This window comes from Eupeodes corollae, chromosome 1 (genome assembly GCF_945859685.1).
Source record: "Eupeodes corollae chromosome 1, idEupCoro1.1, whole genome shotgun sequence".
NCBI classification, from domain to species: Eukaryota; Metazoa; Arthropoda; class Insecta; order Diptera; family Syrphidae; genus Eupeodes; species Eupeodes corollae.
In genome coordinates this window covers 39,920,060-39,933,735 of record NC_079147.1, presented here as the reverse complement: position 1 = coordinate 39,933,735, position 13,676 = coordinate 39,920,060, and the positions used below count along the sequence as shown (strand labels likewise).

General features: G+C 38.0%; 1 protein-coding gene across 1 annotated transcript; it reads left to right on the top strand.

The window, feature by feature from the left end:
* Positions 1-6,586: 6,586 nt before the first annotated feature.
* LOC129939547 (DNA repair protein XRCC3) lies at positions 6,587-8,195 on the top strand. Its single transcript, XM_056047629.1, has 5 exons — positions 6,587-6,934; positions 7,003-7,134; positions 7,193-7,536; positions 7,602-7,805; positions 7,878-8,195. The coding sequence occupies exons 1-5, from the start codon at positions 6,880-6,882 to the stop codon at positions 8,115-8,117; spliced, it is 975 nt and encodes a 324-aa protein (XP_055903604.1). The 5' UTR covers positions 6,587-6,879; the 3' UTR covers positions 8,118-8,195.
* Positions 8,196-13,676: the final 5,481 nt, after the last annotated feature.

Below are 13,676 nucleotides of genomic sequence, written 5' to 3'. Positions count from 1 at the left end.
TTGTAGTAACATTTAAGAATCTAATACGGATAATATTAGGAAACTTAAGATAAAAATAAATAAAAGTAAATACAATTATTTCTTTTCTTGTTTTCACATTGATTATTTCGTTTAATCATTTACAAAAATATCTCAGATATTAACTAATGTTTGGTAGGTTCTACATATCACGAGTTTGTTCTTGAGGCACCTTTAAATCAATTTTTTATTTTTCAATATATCAATTATATAAATATATATGTACATATTTACAAAAGAAGCTCATAAAAAAAGCAGGGGTTTTAAGGCATAAGAGTAGAAAGATCGTACAATATCGTTTTAAGTTATAAAATATGTGTATTAAATTTGGTAGCGCTGTAGAGAACCAGGGTCTCTCTCAACTCTTAACCATTCCTAAGTGCAAGTAACTATTAGGGATTCCGATAGCTACAGCTATGGCTATAAATAATTAACTACACAGGTATATTAGGAAGATTCAGAGACATGTAAGCAAGTTTCTAGTATCTGATTGGCCAGCTGCCAAAAATTTGCCTTCCAATTAAGGCACCTTCATTGGAAAGTTGGCTGGAAAGTAAGCCACGAAAAATCTCCCTAACTATCAAGTCAAGTTAACTTATGTCAAAATGAAAATTGATCATGTTTTTTTATTCAACTAAAAGCTGAACTTTATTACTCTATGATTTATTTATTTTCTGCAAAACTCCATTTAATGTTTTCTGAAAATGGTTTCTTTGTCAATTCGGAAAAGAAATAAGTAATATTTCTTTACAATACAAATCATGATGGACTTGTAGCTTGCCTGAGGAGTGTTCTGTAGACAATAATGATTTTGGTAGCTTGTGTACTATGAACTTGAAGTAGAAGTTTGTGAAGTAAAGTTCTGAATTTGAATTTCATGACTTTTGAAAAAGTAACTATTTGCCTTGGTAAAAATTTACGTTCAAAGAATGAATGAATAAAGTCCCTTATGTTGTCTAACCTGCCCATTGTAATACGTCATGTCTTAATGTAAATTCTAATAAATCAAAACGACAACAAACTTCGGATCTGTACGTGGAATGTTAGGTCCCTTAACAGACCACGTGGAGCCGAACAGTTAGCGGAAGCCCTAAACTTCAGCTTACTTACTTACATAAGGTGGCGCTACAGTCCGGGGCGGACCTGGGCCTCAACCAACATGCGTCTCCAGCCTGCTCGGTCCCTATCTAGCTGTCTCCAGTTTCGCACGCCAAGTTGGTTGAGGTCCTCTCCCACCTGGTTGCGCCACCTGAGTCGTGGTCTTCCTCTACTGCGCCGTCCCTCGGGTTTGGATTCGAAAACCTTCCGGGAGGTTGATGGAGCGTTGATGTCCATTCGCTCTACATGACCTAGCCATCTAGCCGTTGGACTTTAATTCTGCTAACTAGGTCAGTGTCGCTGTAGAGCCCGTACAGCTCGTCGTTCTATCTTCTCCTCGACCCACCTTCGATGCATACGGGATCGTAGATCACACGAAGAACTTTTCTCTCGAACCGACCCAAGGTGCTTTCATCCGCTTTTGTCATAGTCCATGTTTCTGCACCGTATAGCAGGACGGGGATGATAAGGGTCTTATATAGCAACACTTTGGTCCCTCGAGAGAGTACTTTACCACTAAATTGTTTCTTAGTCCAAAGAAACAGCATTAAGCAAGAGTTATTCTTCGTTTGATTTCGGCGCTGGTGTCGTTGTCTGTGTTAATAGCGGTGCCTAGGTAGACAAAGTCCTTAACTACCTCGAAGTTATAGCTGTCCATGGTGACATATTGTCTAAGACGTCGTTGTTAAGTGTCCTTTTTTGATGACAGCATAAACTTGGTTTTGCCCTCATTGACCACTAAACCAATCTTCCAATTATGTCAATATCATCTGCGTATCTGAGTAATTGGATGGACCTTTGGAAGATTGTGCCTCTAGTATTGACGGTTGAGTTTTGCACAATTCTTTCCAGAACGATGTTGAAGAAGTCGCATGTCAGAGCATCGCCTTGTCTAAAACCTTTTTTGACATCAAATGCATCGGTAAGATCTTTTCCGACCTTGATAGAGCAGCGTGCATTCTCCATCGTCATTCTGCACAAACGGATAAGTTTGACAGGGATGCCAAAACTAGACATTGCTCTGTAGAGCTCTTCTTTATAGATGCTGTCATACGCGGCTCTAAAATCGATAAAGAGATGGTGGGTATCGATTTGAAGTTCCTGGGTTTTTTCCAAGATCTGCCGTTGTGTGAATATTTTGTCGATAGTGGACTTTCCTGGTCTGAAGCCACACTGATAAGGACCTATCAGGTTGTTGACGAACGGCTTCAGACTTTCACTTAATACGGCAGAGAGGATCTTATATGCAATGTTAAGGAGGCTGATGCCTCTGTAGTTGGCGCAGTTTAGAGGGTCTTCTTTCTTATGTATCGGGCACACTATGCTGAGATTCCACTCATCGGGCATGCTTTCTTCCGACCGTATTTTGCAGATGAGCTGGTGCATGCTCCCTACCAAGTCATCGCCTGCTGCTTTGAATAGTTCGGCAGCGATGCCGTCAGCTCCAGCAGCTTTGTTTGACTCAAGTCAAACAATATAGCTATCTTCACTTCGTTAAGGTCGGTTAGGCGGAATTGTTGATCTGCTTCGCCGAGGTTGAGTGGTTCTATCTTCCTTTCAGCGGAATCCGGTTCGTCATCGCCTAAACTTCTGCAATTGAGATATTACCGCCATCCCAGAAGTACGATGGGATGGACCGGGCAACGCAAACTAAAACATTGCTATGCATACTACGGCGATAGCTATTGAGAACAAAGGCAGCGACAATTTGGTTGTGGACTTGTTGTTGGAACAAAAAGTCTTGAGTCGCATCAAGGCTAAATTCGCTAACATATGTGAGACATATTCTTCGAGCTCTTGGACAAGACATATGAGCAATGCCCTGGCTATGATATTAAAACTGCCCTAGGAGATTTTAACGCCAAACTAGAAAGAGAAGACATCACACAAACGACACGACACCGAGTCCAACAACAGACAGGCTGATCGATTTAGCTACGGGGCTAGACGTTCTGGTAGCTAGTACGCAGTTCACACATCTTAATATCCACAAGGGGACATGGAAATCTCCTGATCAATCAACTTTCAACCAAATTGATCACGTTGCGATTGACGCCAAATACTTTTCCAGTATATAGGATGTCTGAACACTGCACAGCAGAGCCAGAGCTGTGAGCGTGCTCTACGAGCAGGAGAGGAAAAAGCAACATCGGCTTCTTGGTAATAAAAAGGGAGCATGAGAAACACGCGATCGAAGAAATAGAGATGTTACAACAGTTTGCAATTTGTACCACGATCCGATCTCTGTTAAGCCGATTGGGGGATCTATAGGGAAGATCTTTACAGAAGAATGTCCAGTTTTGGCATCTTTGTAAAACATCTCCGTTTGTGCTCCATAAATATCGTCGAAAAGTTCTTACCGATGATTTGATGCCAAAAACGGTTTTACACAAGACGAGATGCACTGTCATGCGACGTCACTTGTAGTATTTTGTTGGGAGATCTATCCATAGTAAAGTAGGATTTTACACGAATAACAAAAACAATATCTATAGTGACAATAACACCTATAAAAGTTAGAGTAGAATCTCACTATGGATAGGTTTTTGACATTTATACGAGCCTCGAATGGATCTTATGTGATTTCGTTCTCAAATGTTGGTACGATTGATATTGCATTTGTATCTCGATGGCTGTGTTCGTTTAGTATTTCTGCATTTGGAATCATGTGTGTTTTCCATTGCGGAAAAAAAGAATCTATTACGGTTGATATTATTTAGTTTTGTTAGTGAAAATGGACTAACTGATCTTATTTTGCAAGAAAAAACAATAGAAAAGATATTTATGTTTTGGTATGTTTCCAAAAAAGGTTTATCTCAGTTTAGAATAGATAAATCTTAACTCGATTCAGGTATATAAAGAACCACACATTTTAATGTAGTAGTCTACGAACAAACCCCCTTTTTGAAGTTTTATTTTATGCCAAATTTGTTTGGTTAAACTTAAAACTGTGAAATCGGCCGCCAAGTCAAGTGTGAAATGGAAAACACAAAAAAAAACAGGAAAAAGGTAAAAAACTAATTTTAGTCTATAAACCACATGATTAAACATTTAAATATTCTTTAGAAGCAAAAAGAAGAACTGGACGAAGGAGTCAACAGAAGCCCTTCTCGATTTCTATGCTACCAGAGCTGATGAGTTCCAGCATAGCCGCAAAAAAAAAAAACTGGATATGAACATCTTCTAGAAGACATGCTATCCGCTGGCTATGCTGTAACTATTTCGAGTACCTATACCTTCCTACATACATATATACATAAAATTACTTTCTGCTTCAGGACTCCGATACGACCAGCTCCCAATTGGAGGTAAAAATCCAAACTCTAGTGCGTGCGTATAAATATGCCATAGACAACAACAACCGCACTGGAGCAGAACCATGTGTTGCTCCGTTTATGGAACAAATGGACGAACTTTTTGGGAGCAAGCCCATATTGACTAACGTCCACAACGTCATGGAGCAGCCGCAATTGGAGTAAGTTATCTTTTGGTTTTTGTTTACTTTGGCCATATACATATATGTATATTTGTTTAAATCTTTTAGAACTCAAGTGAAACTTCAGAGGATAATACTACCCAACCATCAGATGAAAACTCTGATGACATGCATACTACCCAGCCATCTGCCACTGCCACTGACGATGTGCCATCGACTTCTACTGCCTCTGCATCAAAAAAGCGAAAATGATCCATTTTATTAGTTTTTCTTGTTAAGTTAATTTTTTTGACTTTTGATTTTCACAAAACTTTCTTCTTATTTGTGTGTTTTTATTATTATTTTGACATATCTTCTTTCAGTTGTACCAATTTTTAAATACAAAAATCTGGCCACTGCGGATCGTTTTGTTGGGAATTTCTCACTTTACTATATATGAAATGCGAACAAAACGCACGTCAAGTTGGTTGAGGTCTTCACCCAACTGAGTGCGCCACCTGAGTCGCGGTCTTCCTCTACTGCGCCGTCCCTCGGGATTGGATTCGAAGATCTTCCGGGCTGAAGCGTTGATGTCCATTCGCTCTACTTGACCTAGCCATCTAAGTCGTTGGACTTTAATTCTGTACTAGGTCAGTGTCACTGGCTGTGCAGCCTGTACAGTTCGTCGTTTTTTCTTCTCCTCCACTGTCCAACATGCAGACGTAACCAAAAATCACCCAAAGAATTTTTCTCTCGAAGTATCCAAAGACGCTTTCATCTTTCTTTAATAGGGTCTAGGCCTCAGCGCCATAAATGAGAACCGGGATAGTACCTCAAATATAGCTGTCCAAGGTGACGTTTTGTCCAAGATGACATACGTCATTTCTACTGTTCTATTTAACTTCCTCTGTGGAGACCCACAACGACTGGTTTTAAATTCTTTATTATATTTAATCAAAAAATGTATAGTCGTTCGAGCCTAATTCGTAAGTTGGTATCGGCTTTTCCACAATTTGCTGTCAAGATTGTTTATATTTAATTTTTAACTTGTATGTACATACATATTTATGTATGTACATAATGTATATGAGGATTTATAAACAAATATAATTTATAGAGTGCTTTGTTGATTATTATCTATTCACTTTGACTACTAACCATTAAAAAAATGGGGTTTTCTATGGGTAAAATAAATTAATGTAGTTTTGATCTAGATCTGTAAAACACAAAATTTCCCTATTTTTGCATTCCATGGGGCAAAATAAATTGAATTATTTAAATTAAAGATCGAATCTGAAGACCTAGTAGATTTTTGACAGATTGGCAATTTTTTGAATTGATTGGCAAATAAACTAATAAAATTAAAAAAAATTAGCTGAAAATTTGACAGTTCTACCGCTCTTGTTAACAAGAAAATGCGAAGTTACACTTATCACAAACAAAAAACAACAATTGCAATAGTGTTCCATGCGCAACGAAGAAATCAATTCTTAACGGAAATTTAAATGTACCATTGAAACCTTATAACTCTGTCTTTTTAACATTATTTCTTGCCTTAAACCAATTTTCGAAGTATCCTTTGTTCATAATTTTTGGTTCATCATGCAAGCATATCATCAATTTTCCCAAACGCTTATTTTTATATTCATATGGAACAAGTGTATACAAATTTGTTAAAACTTTCAATCTCTCTTCAAATATTTTCCCTTGATATAAAAAAAACTACTAAGCTAAGAATCCCAAATAAATAAGTCAAATGATCGAGTTGACACTCATAAAACATGTTAATCTAGAGTCTAATCCACGTACCAGCATAATTAAGTTGTTTTTAAAATACCTATTCAAATAATCAAAATAAGCCCTTGCGTTATGCCGTTTAAACGTTTCATATACAAATAATTAAAAAAAAAAAGTACTTAACCACCTATGAGTGAAATAACGAAGCTATCGATTATATTTGCATCACACAACTAAGAGTATGCAATGTAAATCAAACTAAAAATCTATCCCATAAAACGTAACGTCTCACGTAATGTTTCTTACTGTCAATTGGTGAAATTATTTTGTTTACACAACATAAATAAATTTTGAAATTTGTTGGCGGGAAAAAGAAATAAAAATTGATTTTGTTTATATCCGAGGATGATTTATTTGTTTGTTTCTTTATCACCTTCTTATTGCTGGTTCCTCTGGTAACAAATCACAAAAATGACCTACATTAAGGTCGATTGTTTTGCGAAACCAATAAGAAAAACATCCTTTTCTATAACAAAAAAATATAAATATAACTCTTTATAAGTTAAATACCTTTTTATTTACCTGAATCCTTAATTTTAAATCCAATAACCATGGCCGAATTCTATGAAGAATTGCCGCAAAATGTCCAAAGAATAGCTGCTAAAGGTAACTTCAACTTTATTCATTATATTAAATTACCATCTTAACTAAAGATTTGAATGTCTCATTTGAAGGAAATTTGACCTCACCACGTGAAATCATAGTGACTCCAAATGAAAAAATACTAAGCTTTGGAGCAAGTGCGGACGATGTAAGAATTCTCAAAACTGCAGCTGCAAAATTTATTGAACAGAACTTTGTTAATGGTTTGTCATGGTCTACGAATAAAGGTTTCATAAATTCATTCTTGCATTCTATCCCTAGCTGGAGATTTACTTCTTCCAAAATACTCTTCGAAGTGGTCTCGTATTTCATTCGGATGCGAGGCATTGGATAAGTGCTCTCGTGGTGGCATTGTTACCCGTGGTATAACAGAGATTTGTGGAGAATCGGGGGCAGGAAAAACTCAGATTCTTCTACATTTAAGTCTCACAGTTCAATTATCTCCAAAAAATGGTGGTCTAGGTAAGGGTACGGCTTTTATATGCACAGAAGATGCTTTCCCATCGAAACGTCTCTATCAGCTTGCCGAAGAATTCAGTAAAAGATATCCCGACGAGAAAATAAATTATTTGTCAAATATTTACATCGAACATATCATTGAAAGTGTAAGAAACTATATTCGTGTCTAGAATAATTCAAGAAAGTCAAAATAATTTGAATAAAATTTAAGGAAGATTTGCTTAAATGCGTCAACCAGAGATTACTTAAACTCATGGAAACATCAACTATTGGTTTGATTATAATCGATTCGGTTGCTGCCGTTTTTCGCATGAATTCAAATATCATCGAGAGAGCAAAGCAAATGCGTAAACTCGCCAATTGCTTGCTATTGTATGGAGATAAATACAATTGTGGAGTGGTTTGTGTCAATCAGGTAATTAAAAAGAAGACCTGTACATCATTCTTTTGTGTATTTCATTATTTAAAGTTTATATATTTTATTTAGGTAACAACGGTAAATGATGCAAATAGAAATGTCCCCTGTCTTGGTTTGGCATGGGCTCATTTAGGTCGGACGAGGATAAAAATATCAAAAATTCCAAAGCAAATTTCTGTGGATAAACATTTGATATCGTTGAGAAGATTTGAGATTATGTATTCGCCCGACAGTCCAAATGAGTTTACAGAATTTTTGATTACATCGAAAGGGATTTGCAGTGTTGATGAGGTACTTTCTAAGCAATAAAGTGATAAATATTAAATCTTTATTATGTTGTTATAAATGAAATAAAATAATATATTCAAGCTTAAAAGTGAATTTTAATGTTTTTAAGTTTTTTTTAAAACTAATTTTCCACATCTGTCTATCAACTCCTACTTTCACCTCCCCGCGGTGAACATCGGTGCCTAGTACCTCAACTGGAGATTGTGTTCTATCCCCAGTGGAAAGTTGTTGGGGCAGCAAACGAGACTTCCTGGCTACGTACAAAATACCTTTAGTTGCGAAGCACCAACAAGACTACGATACGGACGGATTCACTGTTGAAAACCCGCGCAAACGAAATAAGGACAACGACCTTCGGATCTGTACGTGGAATTTTAGATCCCTTAACAGACCACGTGCAAACCAAATACTGCGATATATATTACGGCGACTGCTACCGAGAACAAAGGCAAACTCATGCAAAAAGTCTTGAGTTTCAACAGTGTGAGCGAGCGCATCACTCACGACAATCCGCATCAAGGCTAAATTCGCCAACATAAGCCTAATATGTGCGCATGCCCCAACGCAGGAGAAAGATGAAGACACGAAAGACATATTCTTCGAGCTCTTGGACAAGACATATGAGCAGTGCCCTGGCTAAGACATTAAACTTAGGAGATTTGAATGCCATGCTAGGAAGAGAAGACATCTTTGGTGGCATAATCGGAAGATACAGCCTCACGACACCACCTCCGACAAAGGGTTCAGGCTGATCGATTTCGCTGCGTTGCGAGATGTTTTGGTAGCTAGTACGCAGTTCACACATCTAAATATCCACAAGGAGACATGGAAATCTCCTGATCAATCAACCGTCAACCAGATTGACCACATTGCAATCGACGCACAACACTTCGCCAGTATACAGGATATCCGAACGGTCCGAGGGGCCAACATTGACTCGGACCACTACCTCTTTGTAGCCAGGTACGCCTACGGATATCCCGATCCAAGCCAAAACAAGGAAGTATTGTGTGAAGATTCGACGTTAGACGGCTACAATCGCAAGAGACTGCCATGTCCTTTTGCGATCGAGTCTTTAATAACCTCCTAAGGAGTCCTATGCTGCCTGCATTAAGCATTGAAAACCAGTGGCAACATTACCTTGCAGCCATCAGAGATGCCGCCTCTGAAGTGCTAGGTTTCACACGGCCACCACAGCGAAGCCCCTGGTTTGACGACGAATGGCAGGCATACAAAACGGCGATGTACAGAAGTATCAAAACTGCTCACAAGCTCTATGAGGAGAGAGGAACACCAGCATCTTAGATGGAAAAAAATAGAGCATGAGAAGCGCGCGATCGAGGAGATAGGGGGATGTCACAACAGGAATGAGGTTCGTAAATTTTACCAAAAGGTAAAAAAAACCTCACAAGGGTACCAGCCACGAACCGAAGCCTGTAAAGACGATCAGATTAACATCAATGTTGAGAATATGGAAAGACCACTTCTCCAAATTATATAACGGCGATGACGAACCGAATTCCGCTGTAAAGAAGATAGAGCCACTCAACCTAGACGACGCAGATCAACATTTCCGCCTACCCGACCTTGACGAAGTGAAGATTGCTATATCTAAACTTAAGTCAAACAAAGCTGCTGACGGCATCGCTGCCGAACTATTTAAAGCAGCAGGCTATTACTTGGTAAGGAGCATGAAAGCGTGCCCGATACATAAGAAAGGCGACCCTGTAAATTGCACCAACTAAAGAGGCACCAGTCTCCTTAATATTGCATATAATATCTTTTCTGCCGTATTATGTGAACGTCTGAAGCCGTTAGTCAACAACTTGGATTGGTCCTTATCAGTGTGGCTTCAGACCAGGAAAGTCCACTATCGACCAAATATTCACACTAAGGCAGATGTTGGAAATAAACCCAGGAGCTTCAAATCGATACCCACCATCTCTTTATTGATTTTAAAGCCGCATATGACAGCATCCATAGGGAAGAGCTCTACAGAGCAACTTATCCGTTTGTGCAGAATGACGGTGGACGACCTCTATCAAGGTCGGAAAAAATCTCACCGATGCATTTGATGTCAAAAAAGATTTCAGAAAAGGCGATGCACTGTCATGCGACTTCTTCAACATCGCTCTGAAAAGAATTGTGCAAAACTCAACCGTCAATACTAGATGCACAATCCTCCAAAGGTCAATCCAATTACTTGGATACGCTGATGATATTGACATAATTGGAAGACCAAAGCGTGATGTCAGTGGAGCGTTTTTGAGCATTGCGACGGAAGCGTAGAAGATGGGTTTAGTGGTCAATGAGGTCAAGACCAAGTATATGCTGTCATCAAAAAAGGACACTGAACGACGACTTCTTGGACAAAACGTCACCATAAACAGCTATAACTTTCAGGTAGTTAAGGACCTTGTCTACCTAGACAACGCCAAAACTCAGACAACGACACCAGCCCTGAAATCAAACGAAGAATAACTCTTGCAAATCGCTGCTTCTTTGGACTTAGAAGGCAATTGAGAAGTGAAGCCCTCTCTCGAGCATTTAAAATCACCATCTATATTGCACTCATCATCCCGGTTCTCATTTATGGCGCTGAAGCCTGGACCTTGTCAAAGAAAGATGAGATGCTTCGAGAGAAAATTTTTTCGGGTGATTTTTGGTCCCGTACGCATAGATGGAGAATGGAGAAGATATAACGACGAACTCTACGGGCTGTACAGCTGCACTGACCTAGTGAGCAGAATTAAAGTCCAACGGGTTAGATGGCTGGGTCATGTAGAGCGAATGGACATCAACGCTCCAGCCCGGAAGGTCTTCGAATCCAATCCCGAGGGACGGCTCTGTAGAGGAAGACCGCGTGAAGACCTTAACCAACTTGGCGTGCGAAACTGGAGACAGCTAGCTAGGGACCGAGCTGGCTGGAAACGAATGTTAGTTGAGGTCCAGGTCCACCCCGGACTGTAGCGCCACCTTAAGTAGGTAAGTAAGTAAGGCGGGGATCTTTCTTTTTTGACCACTGTGAAATGCGGAGTAGATCCTAGTTTATTAAAGCTACGGCGGCGCTCAAGAGGTCGATTTGATTTAATCGCCTATTTCCATAATGAGTCTTAAAAATTTTAACGATCAATCGATTAAGCATTCCATGGTGCAAATTGATTTACTCTGAAATTGAGAAATCTCAAATGAAATGCAGGAAAAACCTTGACGTTTAGGTGTGGTTCACATTCAACATCGGCCCTTAAAATTTATTATTATTATATTTTATTAACTAGTAATTGAATGTAGATGTAGATTTTTTGTTTCGATACGTTTGTAGGGTATTGACGGTAGGTCTTAAGTTCATTAACTTTTTTATAATGATGGTGGTATAGGCTCCATTCGATTTCTTGTTTTCTTCTCAAGGTGTTCAGTATTTGGGTTTTCAGGTCTTTTTTGGTTTATATATTGAATTTACACTGGTGATTTGTTGGTAGAGGTTGCTGCTTTATCAGCTTCTTCGTTTCCACGTATATTAGAATGACCTGGAGTCCACATCAGTTTTATTTTATTTGGCTTCATTATTATCTTGGTTCTTATCGCGTAAATAAGATCTGCATCGTTGTTTGGATTTTTAACTGCTTTCAGGACTGATATGCTATCAGGGCACATTACGAACTTGTCGTTAGAATTTCTTATTGATTTGGCTGCTTGCAGAATAGCAAAGGCTTCTGCGTTGAAAATGGAAGGATGCATATTGAGGATTTGGCCATATTCAAATGTGACTGCAAACGATGTATTATCTTTTGATTTGGATCCATCAGTGTATATAAATTTCCAGCCTTCAGTTTTGAGTTCTGATGAGATACTTGAGAACAGTGATTGGTAGACTGCATTGCTTGTATTTGTTTTACTGTAGTGAACAAGGCTCAATACAAATGAATTGGCTTTTATATTCCATGGAGGATATGATAGATAAATAGATATATTATTTTATTTTCAAAAAGATTTTACAAAAATTAAGTATTGCTAGTTCAAAATTAGTTTTGACAGTAACTTTAAGTTGCCTGTAAGGTTAAAAAGGAAATTTAAAAAATAAATAAGCTTCGTAAGTAGATTACGTTACATATGTATGTACATGTGTTATGAAAATTAATTTATAATAAGATTGCGGTATTTAATTGACGCTTTTAAAAAGTAATATAAATTTGAGTAGCCTTTAAGAACGTTGAGAATGAGAAAGTATGCTGCTGCCAAGAATGTTCTCCTGTACGTTTTAAACACTGGGTAGGTTCCAATAAAGTGCATAATATTTTCCGATTCATTCATATTACATAATGTACATATTCCATCAGTATCTCCTTGGAAGGCTCTTCCATTGATAATAAGGAGCCTGCAGCGTGCTTTAAAAATGATGGAAATCATATCACGTTAATTGGGGTCATCAAAGTAGTTCAATATGCCAGGGTACATTAAGTTGCACTATTCATCATGATATTGAGACTGTGTCGCACTAACTGTAAATTCAGTCCAGTGTTTTTCTTTCATTTTCAGTAAGAGAATGTTATGTAAGCTGGGCCATGCAAGTAGATTCATGTCAAAAGAAAAATCCAACGAACATCCATGGAAAAGATCCAACCATTCCTTAGCCCAAAAGATTTTCTTGTTTGTAATGGCTTTCGATAAAATATTGGATAATCTGTTATTAGGAAGATTTAGATTTCATCTTATAAAAAAAATGTAGCTGGAGGGACGTTAAAAAACGTTTCAATGTGCAGAGCATAGTTAGGCGTATTTTCGGGCAGTAAAAAGCAATATTTTCATAAAGAAGCGCTGCAATTTTTCGACTTGGTTGTATTCGCGGTATCCCCAAACTTGAGCACAGTACAACATAATAGCTTTTGAGGCGGCATTGTATATTTTGAAATTTGTTGAGTGTTGGACGGTATTGTCTGGCAGCAGTCTCAACCACGTTGCATTGATGAAATTCTTAGATGCTCCTAATATGTTTGTTAGATGCTCATTCCAAGACATGTGATAATTAAACCGTACGCCAATATATCCATTATTTGTATTGATTAGACACCTTTATTTTTGAATTATTGTAAAACCATTTTTCGCACGCTGTTCTTCTTCCACCATTGCGAAATATTACTATTTCCGACTTATCAAGATTTATTTCAAGATTCCATTGAATGCAGTAACTCTTAAAACCCTCAATTAGCTGTTGCTAATTGGAAGGATTATCTGACAACAGTACGATATCGTCCTCATATAAAAGGGTGTTAATTTGAAGATCGTTTAAAACAATACGGATTGGAAGTTCCGCATGAAGATCATTTTTCAAATCTTTTGATGAAGATATAGCAAAATATATCTCGTGCAGTTCAATGGGGTAATCTAACTCTGGAACATGTCGCTGAGGAAGAGCGTACGAGTAAGCTTTCAAAATGGATTTTAAATTAATTTATTTTTATTGACGTTGTGCTTTTTATCGACTATCCGCGTATTTGCTTAGCAATCTTCACCATTCTCGGGCTAAATGAACATATTCAAGACTCCTAGTAAGGTAAACGAAATAAGCTTTAGTTTTACATA